The sequence below is a fragment of the Drosophila novamexicana genome, unplaced genomic scaffold, assembly GCF_003285875.2.
Source record: "Drosophila novamexicana strain 15010-1031.04,08,12 unplaced genomic scaffold, DnovRS2.1 tig00000387-arrow-pilon, whole genome shotgun sequence".
Classification (NCBI taxonomy): domain Eukaryota; kingdom Metazoa; phylum Arthropoda; class Insecta; order Diptera; family Drosophilidae; genus Drosophila; species Drosophila novamexicana.
In genome coordinates, this window is record NW_020824800.1 from 2,107,280 (window position 1) to 2,124,127 (window position 16,848).

Sequence of the window (16,848 nt, forward strand, 5' to 3'; positions counted from 1 at the left end):
ATGTCTCTTTTATCATGGTTTGGCCTCTAGAACAATTTAGCATCTAGATCTGCCAACATTTTTCTTGTTTTTAGGTTTTGTCCGATTTGCTTCAAACTTATATTCAAAGCTTTACGAACCAAAGACTTATTTTTATGAATTATTGCATACGTGTTGGTATATATGTAAATAAAAAAGTATACTCGTATGTTAAATGGTGCTCTGTTAAAAGGGCTTTTATTAGTAATGTTATTGAAATGCACTCAATTATGTAAGTATGTATCATAATATTAACTTATTTCTTATCAGAACAATGTTAACAGTTTTGTATATATGTGTAGGTCATACAGAGACAGGTTGAGCATTGAATCATCAAAGAAATAAAAAAAAGCTAATACAAAATTACAAATTAAACAAAATTAATTAAAAATAATGTATTTAAGTAAAATTATTATTATTAAATAAATGACGCAACTAAGACGAGTGTTTGTGTAAAACACGTTCCATAATTTTTAACGTTTGGGCCTCCTTGAGAAATGTCCTATGGGTGCCTGCTACAACATGCATATCGATCGGAGCGCTGCAAATCTACAGAGTATGTTAGTTAACATATTTTTGCTTATTTCAATTTTATATCTTATTACCTCTCTGAGACCGTAGTCATCCTGAGTCATAATTGCATTGTGCTCTGCTGATTTTATGAGTACCACGTCGCTGTTAAGCTGCTTTGCACCCTTATAGCTCTCTGATAGAAGAAGCTTTTGCTGAAACATACAGGCAGCTTTCTTGATCTGTGAATATATTTGACAACAATTAATAATTATTGTGGGTCTAGCTGATCTTATCGATGTTATGTTATGCTTTGATATGCTAGAAATTCCTTAGAACTCCTTAGAAATTATATGTTTAGAATTTCAAGACTCTATCTTTCGTAGTTTCCAATCTAATCTCATTTCTCATTATTGATGCTGAGCAAGAATATATATACTTTATGGGGTCGGTCTCCTGCCTGTTACATACCTATGGGGAAAATCATTGAACTCCCTTCACTCACTTTCTATGAGTGTAGGGTATTCAAATAAGGAATGGCTTTTAATCCATTTACAGAGGTCTACCCCACTGAAAGTTGGGCGAAAAAAGTTGATTGATAATTGGAAAAGTTATTTTTAAAATTGGTAGCAAATATAAATTGTTAAAACATCCCATTTTGTATATTAACTTATTTTCATTATATATTTTTTATAGAGGTGACTTACCACATCCTTGGTCTGTTGAGTATGCGATGCTAGGGTATCCGCAAGTTTGTTTAGCTTCAGATTCCACGTCTTCACACCCTCGAGAATCCGTAGCAACTGTAAGAGTTAGGCATTAGAGAAATATTTCGAATGGAGCGAGCATGATGAATGTTCACCCACCTGGTTGTAGTCCACATCCGCTAGCAGTGCCCCAAAGTAGGCCAACGTCATGGATTGCTGGCGGTTCAAGTCATCCGTCTGCTTTTTGGCCTCCTGCACGTAGCCGCTCGCCATGGTCGGAGCTCCGTCGAGCATGATGACCTTAACGCTAAATCGACGCTGTTCTAACGCCACGCCGATTGCGTGTGCCAGAAGGCAGCCGTATGAGTATCCGACAATGTTGTAGGGTCCACGGGGCTGTAGCTTTTGTATTTGCTGCAAATAGTAGGCGGCGCAAGCTTCAATTGAGTCCAGCGGCACCTGCTCGGTGCACTGCAGACCGTAGGCTGGGCAGGTGAGTGAGGCGGCAAGTGCTTCGACAGCTATGGTGAATCCTTCGATGGGCGCAAGGAAAAACGCAGCGGGCTCTTTGCTGGCGATTGTCGCCTTGGAATGCAGGCGCACGAGCACGTCCTGGGGTAATACTTCCTTGGCGAATACCTGGCGTGTTTCATCGGTTTGAGCAATTGTCGTCCGGCCCATAATATTGGCACCGTTCACCGATGTCGGCTCTATAACTGAATCGGACCGCGGGGCAGTCACCTGTGCTTCTCGGGCATCAATGTTCTTAAGTGCACTAAAGGTTAGCTGGCGAATTTCCTGAGCTGACAAGACCAGATCGAAATTTCTCTCCAGTGTCTGCTTGATCTCAGTGCTCATAAGCGAGTCCATGCCCAGGTCAAAGAGTGTTGTCTTATCCTGAATTGAGTTCACATCACGCAGGCCCATTATGTTGGCTATGGTGGAGATAAGGCTCTGGCGACTCGACTGCTCCGGCTTGCGTTTCTCGGCCAGCACCATGGACGCCAATACAGGATGGGGCTGTTGCATGAAGATATCCAAGGTCTGCAGGCAGCTGCTCATGCGCTGAGGCAGAGTTCCGCCAATGACGGTGTCATTGTTGCCCATGTGCTCAATGATGAGGCCCGTGTCCCCAATAGCGCCCCACTGTATTGCGATGCCGGGATAGCCGTCAGCTTGGCGTAGTTCACAGATGCGTTCCATGGCCGAGTTAGCCAGACCGTAGTTAGTCTGACCCGGGTTGCCACGTCCAGAGGCCAAGCTTGAAAAGCAAATAAAGTGTTCCAGCGCTGGGCACATGCGGCGCGAGCATTGGTCCAGATGCATTGTGGTTAGGATTTTGGGTGCTGTCACCAACTCAAAGTTTTTCACCGTTTGTTCTTCGAAAATCGCGTCCTTTAGTATTGCAGCCAGGTTGAATATGCCGCCGACCAGTGCCAAATTGTTGCTACTCTCCAGCATCTTTATGCAGCCTATAGCAGACGTCACGTCGTTGATATCGACGATTACCTGGACTCCTCGTTCGTGCAAGCGTCGGATCATCAGACTTTGGTAGCCGGTCTTAAGGCCTGAATGCGAATTCAAGACAATGTAGCGTGCTCCACGAGTTGCCAGCCAGTTGGCCAGCTCCAGACCGAAGCCGCCCAAGCCGCCGACAATGATATAGCTTTTCTCCGGATGCATATAGGTGCGGGGTATGGCATTGGTTAGACGCGGCTTGGGCAGCGCCGATTGTTGCTCTTCGTTGCGCACCTTGATGACCACCTTGCCGATGTGTTTGCCCGATGCCATGAACCGAAAGGCCTTCTCGATCTCCTGGTCTGTGTAGACAGTGGTGGGCAGTGGCAATACAGCCCCGTTCCTGATGCCCTCCGTAACGAGCGAGACGATATGCTTCTGCATTTCTTCTTCACCCTCCATGACGCTGTCTAGCAGAATGCCGTGAAAGGATGTATTTTTTAAAAATACCGACATGCCTAGAGGATTGTTATTGCTCAGATCGAATTTGCCAATTTCCAGAAAGCGTCCGTTGAGACCCAAGCAGCGGATAGATGCCTGCAGCTTCTCCTCGGACAGGGAGTTAAGGATCAGCTCGACGCCCTCTCCATTGGTTTCACTTAAAATCATTTGCTCGAACGATGTGTCACGTGAATTGCCAATGTTACGTGCCTGCAGCTTGGGAAAGCGCTTCAGTAAAAATTCACGTTTCTCCTTGCTGCCGACCGTGGTGAAGACCGTCAGCCCGTGGTGTAGGGCCACAGAAATGGCAGCCTGGCCCACACCGCCAGAGCCGGCATGGATAAGGATGCGCTCACCCTTCCTCATTTGCCCACGCACGACAAGGGCATAGTAGACGGTAGCGTAGACACAGGGCACCGTGGAGGCCTCCTCCATGGTCCAGTTGTCGGGTATATCCCAGAGAAGATTCTTGTTGGCCAAACAGTTGGTGGCCAAGGACTTGGCTGGCACCATGGCCATGATGCGGCGACCAGTTGAGTCACGTCCGGCAAACTCTAGACCCAAAACGCAATCCTGGTGTGCCAAATCAGCTGGCAACGCATCTTGACCAAGTTTTCCCGATGCCAACATCACGTCACGAAAGTTCAAAGGTGCGAAATAGACTGTGCAGGGCTCCCATTTGTTGAGGTTCACATTCGTGTTCCGTGGGCTTTCGATCCATTTCAGCGACGAAAGATCGCCCTTGATCAGCGTATTGACATAGGCTTGCTCCACAGTCAGCAGCGGCTGATGTGTGTTAAGTGGCAAATGCCGAAAGCTACCCCAATTACCATTCCGGTAAACATTGACGGACAGGTCTTTGGCAATTTGTTCGGCAAAGGACGTGCCCGTCAGCGAGAATACGGGCAATTCCGGGTCCTGCAGCAAATAAAGTCGAATTCGGTAGCCGATCTGCTCGCGTTTTAGGCAGTTTATAAAACCCAAAGCACCGGTATGTGGCTCCCCCTGTGCCACCAAGTAAACGTTACTCCCCTCGGATTGTGACTTCAATAGCGCGGCTTTCAGATCCGTGACCCACTTGAACTGATTATTGGATATGCGGATAACCAGCGAAGCTGTGAAGTCCTTGACGGCTAACTTTCTAGCTAGGATCAGGGTGCGATCCGTGTCGTAGACTTGTTCCATAACCGGCAATAGGTTTAGACGCTGCAACAGAGCCTGTCCTGTGCTTCTGTAGGCACTTAAACTCTCTTCCAGCAGCAGAAAGCCAGTCTCCGGCTTTAGGGTGTCAATGCAGTGTTGCAGTTGCAGATCTCTTAGGGTGCATTCTGTCGAGAGCAAGTCAACGGCATGCACAAAGTCGCACTGGCATTCCACGGCCGCTTTCGCAGGATCCGCAACAATAACGCGAACTCCCGAGTCCTGCAACAATGCGTTCAGTACGGACTCGTTGCTGTTGCTGTTTGTGGCTACGGCTATATCGCCCACCAAAATAGGCTCGCTCTCAATAAGCTCCAGAAGTTTGACGGCATTGAGACCTTCCGTACGTGTGCCAGCCAGCTCGACTCCCTTGATTTTGACTGCTCCTCCGCTGTTCTCGATGATCAGCTGCATGGCCACGGTAAGGGCAATGTGCTTGGAACGATGCTGATCCCCGCGTGGATCCAAGTGCTGCATGTGTGGAGTAAAGTTGTAGCGCTCCAGAACGGGCGGACTCTGGCCACCGGCGCGACGTTGGGTCTGTGCAGTCTTTATCTTGTGTACCTCGACACCGCCGCACTTGACAACCGAAATGTTGCGATGGAATGAGACCGGCAGCTTTTGCTGTTGCTGCTTGGCCAGCTCCAAGTGCTTAACCGGATCGATAACGACGCGCTCAATGCCCGTTGGCACGTACAATTCGCGCATGCTGTTGCTGAGTATGCGGAACTGCAGCATGGTGTCCATGAAGCTAATCCAATTGTCGGCCCACAAAAGGCGGCCCGCAACTCCTGAATTGTCAACGTCGACAATGCCCTGAAAGATGCCGCCATAATCATAGCCCCGCAAGCGCAACTCCTTGTAGACATCCTTGGTGCAGAGCTTGGCCACGCCAGCGCTGCCTGGCAGTCCAGGCAGATTGAGCTGTAGCTCCTGCACGTTGGCAACGAGCTTTATTTTTCCCGATGCTACCAGACTGCTGCCTTCACAGATCTCAAAGGTGCCGCTGCCTTGGAAGTAGTTAACGGCCAACCGGACTGCTGATCCGACGTCCAGGCCGAGAATCGTGGCGCGGTGAAAGACGACATCTTCAAAAACCACAGGCGTACGCTGAAAGTCACAGCCCTTCTGTTGGGCCAACATTATCCAGGCCAGTGTTAAGTATCCCGTAGCCGGATAGAGTATGCGACCATCAATCTTGTGCCCGGCCAAGAAGGCGTGCTCCTCCTTACTCAGATCCAGTTCAACGGACAGCTGGCTTGTCTGTCGGCCGCCCTGAAACTTTGGGTAGCTCCATTTCTGTGTGTGATCCCAGCCGATTAGCGAGCTCAGCATGGGCGTGCCCCGAGAGACGGGATAGCTAATTGTTTGCGATAGCGACAAGCCCAGCAGCTGTGGCTGACCGCCAGCTGCATAAAGCTGGCCAATCTGGCTTAGTAGGTACTCGGAATTGTTTGGATGACCCCGTTGCATGAGGCTCACATAGCTTATTTTCGGTCCCAACGCGCGCAATATGGATCGGAACAGTCCATGGGGCGCAATCTCCACAACCAGCGCGTTCTTGGGTATATGGCAAATAGCTTCATGGAAAAGCACTGGCGAAATCAGGTTGTTGATGAAATACGTCGCAGAGGCCATGCGGCAAGCGGGCGTTTGCCAGTCGCGCTCCGGCACGCTGGTGCTCAGCCAACGATGCGTGCGCAGCTTGGGATCTGTGATCAGTCGCTCCAGATTTTTGCGCAATACTGGTGCAGCATCCGCGATATATCTGCTGTGAAAAGCGTAACCGCCGGACTCGACGGCCCGCACAAACACACCCGAGGCATTCAATTTTTGTATGGTCGCATCCATGCTGGCCACGGGTCCCGACACCGTGCAATTGTTGTCGCTGTTGTGGCACACGGGATAACAGTCCGGCGGCAGATGGCTGCCAATTTCATCCCAGCTCAGTCCCACGGCTGCCATTTTGCCCTGCGGCAGACCTGGCGTCTCCAAGATGCTCTTACCGCGCCAATAGGCAGCCAGAACCGTTTGCTCGGCCGTCAGGCAGCCGTCCATATAGGCTGCGCCCAGCTCGCCAGCCGAGTGTCCAATAATGCCATCCGCCTTAATGTCCAGCGTCTTGAGCAGATCCGTCAATGCCACTTGCACGGCTGCGATTGACACAAAGGAGTTTAGCATATTGTCGAATGTGCTCTCTGTTGAGTGAGTGAGAACCTCGATCAGGTCAAAGTCCATTTGGGTAAGCACCTGTGCAATCGATTAATTGGGCAAAGAATTCCATTAATGACTTGGTTAATGATCTTAAGTATTTCCCAATCCCAATCACGTTAGCTTTCTTTATGGCTATATCAACTCATTAAGAATTCATATTTAATAATATAAATAATAAATTTTTGTAAAGGTCCACTTTTTTCTATTATATCTTAGCTTACGAATATTCCCTGGCTGTTGTATCAAAATCGTTTGAGAATCGCATAGAAGCCCCACAAGCCACGGAGAATTGTTTATACATTTAAATATCGAATTGCAGTGCTTTGTGTGACTGTTTTTGAAATGGCTGAGATTGAAAGACATAGGGAAAATGTACGATCCCTTGAAATATATAGTATATTCTTTATCCGGATAAGAAATTGTGTCAAAAGCTCGCTGCAATTCCACAATATCCATGAAAAATACATTTTCAGTTTTGGTTTTCAAGAAATAACTCGCAACTAAAGAGAATGCAAAGAAATACTATTTGTTTTTTGACTTACCTCAGCACAATATTGAATGGACTTGTTGAAGACCTCAATTTGCATCAGATCCTTGGCCATGCTGGCCCACTGGCTGCCCATGCCGGCGTAGACAAACCAAATGGGTCGCCTTTCCTCCTCGTAAAGGCAGATCTCCTGTTTGACTGGGCCCGCCGAGCCGAGCAGCGAGAAGCCACGATAGGGATGCAAGGGAATGGGCTTCAAATGGATGTCGTTCATCAGCGCCAGGAACTCATCATCGTTGCGATGCTTTGTGGCCGCGTCCAGGAGCTGATGCACCGCCTGTTCGGTGCGTCCGGAGCAAATGACAAGCTTAAATGGGGTTTTGTGTGGCTTTGGGCAGGGCTTCTTGTGCTTTTCGTGTGATTTGAGTATGACATGGGCATTGGCGCCGCCGAAGCCAAACGAATTGAGGCCCACAATGCCGCCCTGCCAGGGCAGGTTGCGATCCATAACTTTGAGTCGACCCTCGACCAGAGCCGGCACAGCCGGATTGGGATTGTGATAGTGCAAATTTCTGGGTATTATGCCCTCCTCCATGGCAATGATTACTTTAGCCAGCGCACTAACGCCCGACGCCGGCTCTGCGTGGCCCATATTGGATTTCACGGATCCAATCAGCAGTGGACCGGGCCGCGCCGGGTGACAGAAAAAGTTGCTTAGCATATTGGCCTCCTGGTCGTCGCCCACGGGCGTGCCACTGCCATGTGCCTCGACATAGACCACCTTGTCGGGGCTGAGGCCAATCTCGCTGTACGTCTCCTGCAGCAGCTGCTGCTGCATTCGACCGTCCGGAAAGGTGACGCCCTGCTCCTTGAAGCCATCCGTATTGGTGCGCACATTCAGTATCGATGCATACAAGCGCTTCGCCTGCGCTCGACGCTGCAGAAACACCACGGCACAGGTGTCGGCACGGGCATATCCATTGGCGCCCGCATCAAATGTCTTACAGGAGCCATCCTGGCTAACGATGCCCAGGCGCAGGAACTGCAAGGCGAATATGGGCTTCAGGATGAGATTGACGCCGGCAACCAAAGCGTAATCACAGCGGCCCGACCGCATATCCGTATACGCGTGCGATAGGGCCACAAGTGAGCTGGAGCAGGCGGTGTCGACTATGAAGCTGGGTCCTTTGAAGTCGAAGGTGTAGGATATGCGGTTGGCGAACATGGCCCGGGCACAGCCTGTCAGGCAGTAGCCATTTATGCTGCTCGGCTCCATGTTGGGTATCTCGTGCTCCGTCTCCACAAAGGACAGGCCTATGTAGACGCCGGTGCGAGTGCCGCGCAGCTCGGATGGATTGATGCCAGCATCAATGATGGCCTCGTGTGTCAGCTCCAGTAGCATTCGCATACACGGATCCATTAGTTCCGCCTGTTTCTGGTGTACGCTGAAAAATTTGTCATCAAATTTTTCCAAATCCTCGTCCCGCATCTTGGCCATGCGCTCGGGTAAGCCATATATGCCTGCCGTCCGTAAATAAAGCATTGCAGTTAAACAAGTATGTATATATTAGATATATTCTTATAAGAATCTAATTGCGTACCTGCCTCCCAGCGTCTCGGATCGTCTGTTACCATATCAATACCATTGAGTAAGTTATGCTTGAACTCTTCTATGTTGCTGCTCTCCGGAAATTTGCCAGATATTCCTGAGATGACTATTTCACCCTCGTCACCGACAGCCTCATTGTTCTGTGTCTTCAATAGTTCTTCCTTTTTCTTGCTACCCATTTTATATAGTTGGTTCAGTGTCAGATTGGTTCGGCTTTAATCTGTCTATGGTATGGTATCAATATATTATGAATCTATATAAATATATTAATAATAGTATATAAATAACAACAGGGTTAAACAACTATAGCTTAGTGTACATGGCAAGCAGATACCCTGTTTCCAGTTCATGTTTTCCCCCTATTACTATATGGACTAGCTGATATTTGCCAGCATTAGCCGTGCCGAAATGTGCAACTCCACAATAGAATATTTTGGACTGGGACAAATCCATTTTTTCAAGATCTTTGCGGAAGAGCTTAGCCCCAAAATTTCGCCCAACTAAAAGCGATGGATTTTGCGAAAAGTGTAAAAAACGAAATGGTAAATAAAAAAAAACTTTAATAGAACTGTTTTCCGCTTATTTACCACAGCTCCAGGTGGAAATTTCCTTAAAGCAATTTTGAAGAAAATTCCATTTTCCACCCAGGGGAGTGGATTTTGCGAAATGTGTGAAATAACTCCCAAATGAAATGGTACGGCCACGCTATATAATACTGTTGCCATAGGAATGATCGGTCGAAAAGTAGTATAACTTTTTTGTTCTTCAATTGGGCTCTCGACACAAAAGTCTTAGGCATATCGGACAATATCATAGAGCTGGTATGGGAAGAGCTCAATGGATAATCAAAATGCCTAGACCCAACTCGGTATATTCAATTCAATATACTCTTTCAAATCGGATCAAGATCAAAGCTGAGCTTAAAAATTGAAAAATGTTCAACATTAGCAGTTTGTACATGGTTTTCCTTCCTCATGGAGAATGCGAGAAGCTTACTTACGGCGCGCGTGTCTAGGTTTCTTTTGGGGCTATGCTTAAGGTCGAGCTGGGTACAAGGTATTCCTAGTCGGGCACATTCGCTCGGATCACTTGTTTACATAAAGTATATATATATATAGATATAGATATAGATATGTGTGTGGTTTGCTGCTGCATGTAACACATTTGCACATTAAAGCATTAAACCTTTTTATCCGATTTGCAATTAAATATGCGACAAGCTCGAATTCAGTTCAAAGTCCAATGGTCACTTTAGTACATTTGGGAACAGGCCACCAGCAAATGAGACTCTCGACCCGCTGCTCTTGACACTCACGAATTAGTTATATAAGAATTCCGGCACAGGTGTGTTGCACTGTCTCACTTATGCCTTGGCTTTTGATTCACGTTCAGTTTTACAATTGTTTAATAAATGCACCGTGTATCCTTAAAGAGAGACTGTCACTTATTTATCCAGCTATATTCACGGTTTGCTATCGCTCCGACCTGATCCGCAGACACACTGAACGCGACGCGCACTCCGCGCATTCTTTTTATGGCGTCCGTTGTCCATTGGAGAATTCTAATGTCGCATAAATAATCGCCTATATCCATACTTAATACTAAGCCATTTCCCTTGCCCAGCCAAGCTGTGCGCTGTCATCTACTGAATAATGCATTATGCTAAGTATACGATACAACACACAGAAATTGCGACGCACACCAGGAACCAGGACAGGTGCGTAGATATGTGTGCGTGTGTGTGTGCGTGCCCTGTTAATTAGTCGCAAGTGTGTCGATGCCATGTTGACCCAGTTGCCAGCCAAGTCCCATTTAAATATAACAATAACCAAATGTCTGACTAAATGTTCAACTTTAATAACGGCGACTGCGAGTTCCGGCCAACTGGCGATCCGTCGGCTTGCGTGCGTTAGTTTTGCGCTTTTTTGCGGTTCGACCCTTTTTGCCGGCATTCGGTCGGCCACGTTTGCATTTGAACCCAGTTGCTGGTTGACCCTTTGCTCGAGCCTTGACGTGGCTCTTTTGCTTGCTTACGGCACTTCGAGAGTCCTTCAACTAGACGACATATATTATATATATATATAGTATTTTGCGTACACTTACTGTTTTGGCCAGGCGCTTGATGACCTGCCGACCCTGCTCCGGCGACACCAGTTCCTTGGCCTTCGCAGCCTGCGCCTGCGGCGGCTTGTTGTCGTTCCGGTTGCGGAAGTTGAAGGGCATGCGCACACGCTTATCGCTCAGCAGGAGCAGGCCGAGATTCATGCCCAGCTCCACCGAGAACTCGACAGCTCGCTTGAGATTGCCAAAAGGACTAATGATATCGTCCATTACCACATCCTGTATCTGTTCGCACAGCGCGTCTATAGATGTGCCTGAATAGAGTTTTTGGCAATGATTATATTGATAACCCTAAATCCATGTGCTAGTTCTTTAACCTCATTTAACTCGTCCTAATCCTGGCCAGCAGATACTCACATAAATCCGGCTGACGACTCAGCAGGTCCAGCACGTACGGCAGCAGGGATGTAGTATTAATTTCCATTTAAAATTTAAATACACGTACTTATAAAATGTATATTATTATTTTTCACAAGAGTATTTACAAATGTTTGATAATTTACCTCGTTGTGTGTATACCTACTGATATTCAAATAATTCTCAAGGGTTGCTGAAACTGAAATTTCATTCTTCTTACCAACCAATATACCCGTTTTAGCCATTTTCAATGGGTATCAAGACAAAAGCTGCGCTATTTATGGCAAACCATGGGCAATTATTTCTTGAATATTTACTGCATATATTTGTCCTGAGATCAACTGACATACCTAGGGAAATGGGATTATAAAAATATGGGAATATTATATAATATGGGAATATAATTAGAAACATCTGCAAACCCCTAAGCTTTATGTGCATACTTGATAAAGAATGGGCTGAGACTTTCTAGATCGCCCCATCAGCGATAAATATTTATGTTAAGTCAAGGTTGCTTGATCGTGTCTCTATATGTATATATATATAGGTTTTCGTATGCACCTTTGCTTCTAATAATCCTCCCTTCTAGCTCAAATCAAATCCCATTTCGAAGCCATAAAAAAGTATTAAATGTATGTGTGTGTGTGTGTACCGAAAGTACGCTTCAATTTTTATGGATCACGTGATATACTACTTATAAGCTTATAAATAAAAATGTACCTGCTACAAGCTAGGTGCACAGGTATCGTATCAAATATGACAGGTCTGGCATGGGAACAATAACAACGACAGCTTGTTCAAGTATCCGACTGGTAGATACCTTTGCACAGCTTTGGGCTGTCATAAGGGATTTTACGTCAGATATACGAGAATATTTCCGAAATCAGATCTTAGATACATTTTTAGATACGCTCGCGCCAACCATACAACCCCTCTTTCATCCCATTTGTAGGGTATCAAAAAACGAATACAAAATGAGTCGAAACAAAGACGCGTGCTTCATTCGAATATTTCTGAAATCAGCCCGAAAAAGAGAACGAATCATAGATACATTTTCAGAAACGCTCGCGCCAACCATACAACCCCTCTTTCATCCCATTTGTAGGGTATCAAAAAACGAATACAAAATGAGTCGAAGCAAAGACGCGTGCTTCATTCGAATACCTCTGACCGAACGGCTGGCGACGCCGATTGCGCTGGCAACAACAGCAGAGACGCGGATTGCTTTAGACAAGCCTTGACCTTGATTGGGCGATAACCACAAACCGGAGAAAATCCAGCGACACACGACTTCTCAACATGAGAACAATGTGATTAGGCCGCATTCCACCCATCCCATTCCCCTGCCCATGCCCATTTCCAGTGCCAGTTCCATTCTCATGCCCGGCAGCAGCTTTTGGTGATAACTGATAACGTTTCGATTGGTTAGTCAAGCTGGCGCGTACGGAAATTTACTCTAAACCCAATTGTGTGTCACGCGCCAAATAAACCAGAGAGAGAGAGCGAGAGAGAGAGAGACAGAGAGAGTATATGGGAAGCAGTCTATGTGCTTCAGGCGGATTTCGGCTACTATCAATTGTTGTTTTTATTTTGATTGAAATCACGCATACGTCCAGTTGACCTTGGAGATGCAGCCTGCTGCTGATAACAGCGCCGGACAACGCCGCCGCAGCTGTCAGGCTTTTCACGGTTACTTAAAGGTGAGCTAAATTATAGGTGCTGGCGACGTCAGTGGCTTAACAGTTCAACCTCAAGCCAGCTGATGCGATGCAAATACAAGCGCAGCAAGCAAAAAAAACAGTTGCGTCACATCGAGCTGTTCAAAGTTTCCAGCCTTAAGGCTTATAATTCAAATATTTTGTAACAAGTTTAATATTCGTTAAAGTTAAATAATCAAACTAAATAAGCATCAAACATTGTATCGCTTAGTAGCATATACTAAATGTTCAACTATTTTTAAACAAGTTTAATATTTGTTTAAACCAAAAACATAGTAAAAAACAAGTAAGAGGTTCTAGTCGGTAGCTTCCGACTCGCTTCTTCCAATATCAAATGCATATATATATTCTATTTTAGAAGCTATATGTCAAGTTTGGTGACTCTAGCTCCTGTTATTTATCAAAATTGCCCAAAAAACAGGATATCGATATCGATAACGGTTTTTATCGATTGCTTGGCAACGGAGTAAGTTATCGATTATCGGAAACATACTCGATCTGCGCGGGAACTGGGAGCACCTACATCTAACATTTCTAGTCTCTAGCTTTTATAGTTTCTGAGATCCTTCATACATACGGACAGACGGACAGAGAGACGGACAGACAGACAGACGGACATGGCTAGATCGACTCGGCGATTGATGCTGATCAAGAATATATATACTTTATGGGTTCGGAGATGCTTCCTTCTGCCTGTTACATACATTTGGATTTTGCACAAGTACAATATACCCTTTTTACCCATTTCTTAATAAGTTTAGACTATAAAAAAACATAGTATCTTATAGTATCTCATAGTATCATATTCTTAGTTTTCAAATATTTGTTAAAAAGTTTAAGGAAAGTTAGCTTTGTGGACTGTGTTTGTTTAATTGTATTTGGTTTTTGTTTGTGCTTCCTTTTTTGTTCGAAATACTTGCTAATGGGAAAATAAAGTTTTGTTTTATATAAATCGGTGTCTGAAATTAAAACAAATGAGCTTCAGGCATGCTACTTTTCATTTTCTATATACATATGTATGTACATATATGGTATGCACATAAGTTCACGCGCATATATTTATTTTAATCGATTCGATTCGATTCGATTTGACGACTGAAAAATACCAGGCCAGAGTTGCGTATTTGGGTTCAACTTATAAATTAAAACCTCGATTTTTAGATAATTGCGTTTCATTAGTTACAAGTACTTTCTATATATGTATTAGCCCAGACAGTCCAGGCTGCCTTCTATCCATGGAACCTATCTAGGGAAGGCGTCAAATGCTCAAAAGGCGTTCTTTTTCGAAATGATTGTACTTAATATAAGTATATATATATATTCATTTTAGCGACCTGTCTCGGCTTCTGACGTTTGTTTGTTTTGATTTTATTTGAATGTGTTTAGGTCTATCTCTTCTGTTTTCACGCGTTTTCTGTTTTCACGCGTTCCAAAGTATTTTGTGCGAAATCTCTTTTTGAGCTGAACTAAACTGTATCTGGCAATTAGGCTGCTTGAAATTTTTACTCGACATTCTATCTTCGGCACGCCGAAGATCTAATACCCTTTCAGACCGAAGGGTCTGCTTTGCCCGTAGCTAAGCAGCACAGGGAAAATAGTTAATGCCGAATTTGGTCAAGATATCTAGATAAAAAAAAAAGCCTAGTTTTCCACCGATCGTTCCTATGGCAGCTATACGATATAGTGGTCCGATCCAGCTAGTGCTGATTAGTGTGCTGCGTGCAACTGAAAGAGGGACTTCTGCAAAGTTTCATAAAGATAAATGAGACTCAAGTTCGCATAGAAACATGCAGACGGACAGACGGACATATTGACTCGGCTCTTGATACGGATCTAGAATATATATACTTTATGGAGTTGCAGATGTCTCCTTCAATGCGTTACACATTTCACGACAAATTTATAATGCCCTCTGCAAGGGCATTAAAAATTGCCTCATGCAACGCAAATGTTGATTTTTCAGATTTTCCAAAAGTTTTCATTCATTTTGATAGCCCGACTAGCAGATACCCTAAGCCCAGTGCCAAGCTATATATATAATACATCAAAGCTATCTTCTTTAAGAACTCATTGAATGAAGGAACAAATATATATGACAAGCTTAGGCTGCCATATTAGCTAGCATTGATCCTGTTAACAATTAAATATATATAACAAAAAATTCTATAGATTCATTAAATGTTTTAGGCAAAAATGTTGCATATCTTGAGGCTGACGCTAATTGTATTTCTTAAGGCAGTTTCTTTGGGCTCTTCAATAAAATTGAGTAAATATTCAAGGGGAAGGGCGAGCATGTGAATGTCAACATCTTATAAAGCGGAATCAGACCTTGCCTTAAACCCAAATCGCTTGAGTAAAAATAAAACAACAATATGAAATTTGTATTTGAAATATATATTTGATGAAATTTTAGACAAACTGATTTTTATAAAAGAAACAATATGAGCACAGGACTTGATTGTCTTTTATTGTTAAGATATTAGTCATCATTTATTATATTAGTCATAAAAAAACAAAAACCTTTGCTTAATATATAAAATTATTTACAAAACAACTATGGAGAGTGTTCTAGGAGTATGCGCTTGGCAAATATAGCTCCGAAAGAAATGACACGAGACCGATTTCATGCAGGGCCTGGACGCATTCGTATTCTCGACATGCACACAATTTGCCGAGTTGTTCAGATTGTTTGGCTCCGCATCGTCGCACCAATGCACATAATTGGGCTTCATGCCGCTGGACATGGAGACGTAGTCGCCTTTTTGGGCGAGATCCGTGAGATCCAGCCAATAGTTTTTCGTGTGCGTCGCATTTCTAACATGAAAACTCATCTCGTGCAGAGTTTGCAATTTGGCCAGGCTTATTAAATGACCGCCAATGCTGTGGCAATCGTGCAGGGCCGTAAACCAGGTGACATATGCCGCATCCGGTATATAATAATATCCGGATGCGAACTGCTTGAACAACGGCTCGGCGTGGTAACCTCTCGGTATGCCCAGGCGACTTGTCGTCATATCTGTTGAATAAGAATGTGAACAATATTACCTGAAAGACATTATTCATTTGAAGCTCACCTGCCATGCGAGTCCATGCCATTGACAAGCCAGTCAACATTTCAAACAGCATCAGGGCAACAGCAACAGTTGTCCGGAACATTGTCAAGCTAACGGAGATTGGTCGTCCGTAGAGTTTGAAATTTCTTTTCATTATGATTTCATTCAGCTACAATTAATTTTGTGGCGTAAGCTGGAAAACCACATTGACGCCTTTTGTGACTAATTTCAAGTAAGATGCTTTCCATATGACGACGATTTAATGCCCTTACCTGCCCTGACAAACCATAGCAAAATTATATCAAATTGTAAGCAGTTTTCTAGATACAAACAAATGCCCAAGTGAATATTTGAGAGGGAGCCTGAACCCAGCCTTAAGCAGACTTTACAAATACTCTAAGTTTCTTTTATACCTAGAGGAGTTTTCTATGGGAGTCTTCTCCCTATTGTAAGCCTTCAACATAGGATATTATCGAATTCGTGGAAATGGAGTTTCAATAATTCGAAATAAACTCGATAAGGCATTTCCCTTAAGTTCAACTTTTCTCCCTATTGTAAGCCTTCAACATAGGATATTATCGAATTCGTGGAAATGGAGTTTCAATAATTCGAAATAAGCTCGATAAGGCATTTCCCTTAGATTGTTATTCTTTAAAGACTTGGCTAACATAGCTAGAAATGTGAGTCTATGTAGGACTACGATAATACGAGTAAGAGAGCATAGTTGTCCAGGAAACTGTCAAGTTTTAACAATATGTCAAATCCTTACATTTTTGATGGATTACTTTGATGCCAGATATATTATATACTGAGCTGATCCAGCTTAAATTGAAAGACAGACTATTCTATATGTATAAATGTGTACGCTGGGTGAAATTTGTAATAAACTTTGTTA

General features: G+C 44.5%; 3 protein-coding genes across 5 annotated transcripts; all 3 read right to left on the reverse strand.

Moving 5' to 3' along the window:
- Positions 1 to 172: 172 nt before the first annotated feature.
- LOC115759738 (fatty acid synthase) lies at positions 173 to 10,185 on the reverse strand. Its single transcript, XM_030700770.1, has 7 exons — positions 10,020 to 10,185; positions 8,697 to 8,928; positions 7,151 to 8,616; positions 1,395 to 6,644; positions 1,236 to 1,331; positions 624 to 770; positions 173 to 567 (listed from the first exon to the last, which is right to left on the reverse strand). Exons 2-7 carry the CDS (start codon positions 8,881 to 8,883, stop codon positions 454 to 456), a joined length of 7,260 nt encoding a protein of 2,419 aa, XP_030556630.1. The 5' UTR covers positions 8,884 to 8,928; positions 10,020 to 10,185; the 3' UTR covers positions 173 to 453.
- Positions 10,186 to 10,534: 349 nt separating this feature from the next.
- Positions 10,535 to 11,322, reverse strand: LOC115759993. 3 transcript variants are annotated; one of them, XM_030701148.1, is made up of 3 exons: positions 11,183 to 11,322; positions 10,808 to 11,079; positions 10,535 to 10,753 (listed from the first exon to the last, which is right to left on the reverse strand). In XM_030701148.1, exons 1-3 carry the CDS (start codon positions 11,247 to 11,249, stop codon positions 10,559 to 10,561), a joined length of 534 nt encoding a protein of 177 aa, XP_030557008.1. In that variant the 5' UTR covers positions 11,250 to 11,322; the 3' UTR covers positions 10,535 to 10,558. The 3 variants fall into 3 exon arrangements, with proteins under 3 accessions (XP_030557008.1, XP_030557007.1, XP_030557009.1); XM_030701147.1 differs by having other exon boundaries at positions 10,537 to 10,759; positions 11,183 to 11,320; XM_030701149.1 differs by having other exon boundaries at positions 10,537 to 10,759; positions 11,143 to 11,225.
- Positions 11,323 to 15,397: 4,075 nt separating this feature from the next.
- LOC115760062 (C-type lectin 37Db-like) lies at positions 15,398 to 16,357 on the reverse strand. Its single transcript, XM_030701242.1, has 2 exons — positions 15,975 to 16,357; positions 15,398 to 15,916 (listed from the first exon to the last, which is right to left on the reverse strand). Exons 1-2 carry the CDS (start codon positions 16,105 to 16,107, stop codon positions 15,444 to 15,446), a joined length of 606 nt encoding a protein of 201 aa, XP_030557102.1. The 5' UTR covers positions 16,108 to 16,357; the 3' UTR covers positions 15,398 to 15,443.
- Between the last annotated feature and the right edge of the window lie 491 nt (positions 16,358 to 16,848).

Coding starts and splice junctions, on each gene's coding strand:
- LOC115759738 (XM_030700770.1), bottom strand. CDS start 8,883: ATGGGTAGCAAGAAAAAGGAAGAACTATTGAAGACACAGAACAATGAG. Junction 1,332..1,394: donor CGGATGTGGACTACAACCAG/GTGGGTGAACAT, acceptor TAACTCTTACAG/TTGCTACGGATTCTCGAGGG. Junction 568..623: donor ATGACTACGGTCTCAGAGAG/GTAATAAGATAT, acceptor CATACTCTGTAG/ATTTGCAGCGCTCCGATCGA.
- LOC115759993 (XM_030701147.1), bottom strand. CDS start 11,249: ATGGAAATTAATACTACATCCCTGCTGCCGTACGTGCTGGACCTGCTG. Junction 11,080..11,182: donor GAGTCGTCAGCCGGATTTAT/GTGAGTATCTGC, acceptor AACTCTATTCAG/GCACATCTATAGACGCGCTG. Junction 10,760..10,807: donor TCAAGCGCCTGGCCAAAACA/GTAAGTGTACGC, acceptor TATGTCGTCTAG/TTGAAGGACTCTCGAAGTGC.
- LOC115760062 (XM_030701242.1), bottom strand. CDS start 16,107: ATGAAAAGAAATTTCAAACTCTACGGACGACCAATCTCCGTTAGCTTG. Junction 15,917..15,974: donor GGCATGGACTCGCATGGCAG/GTGAGCTTCAAA, acceptor CTTATTCAACAG/ATATGACGACAAGTCGCCTG.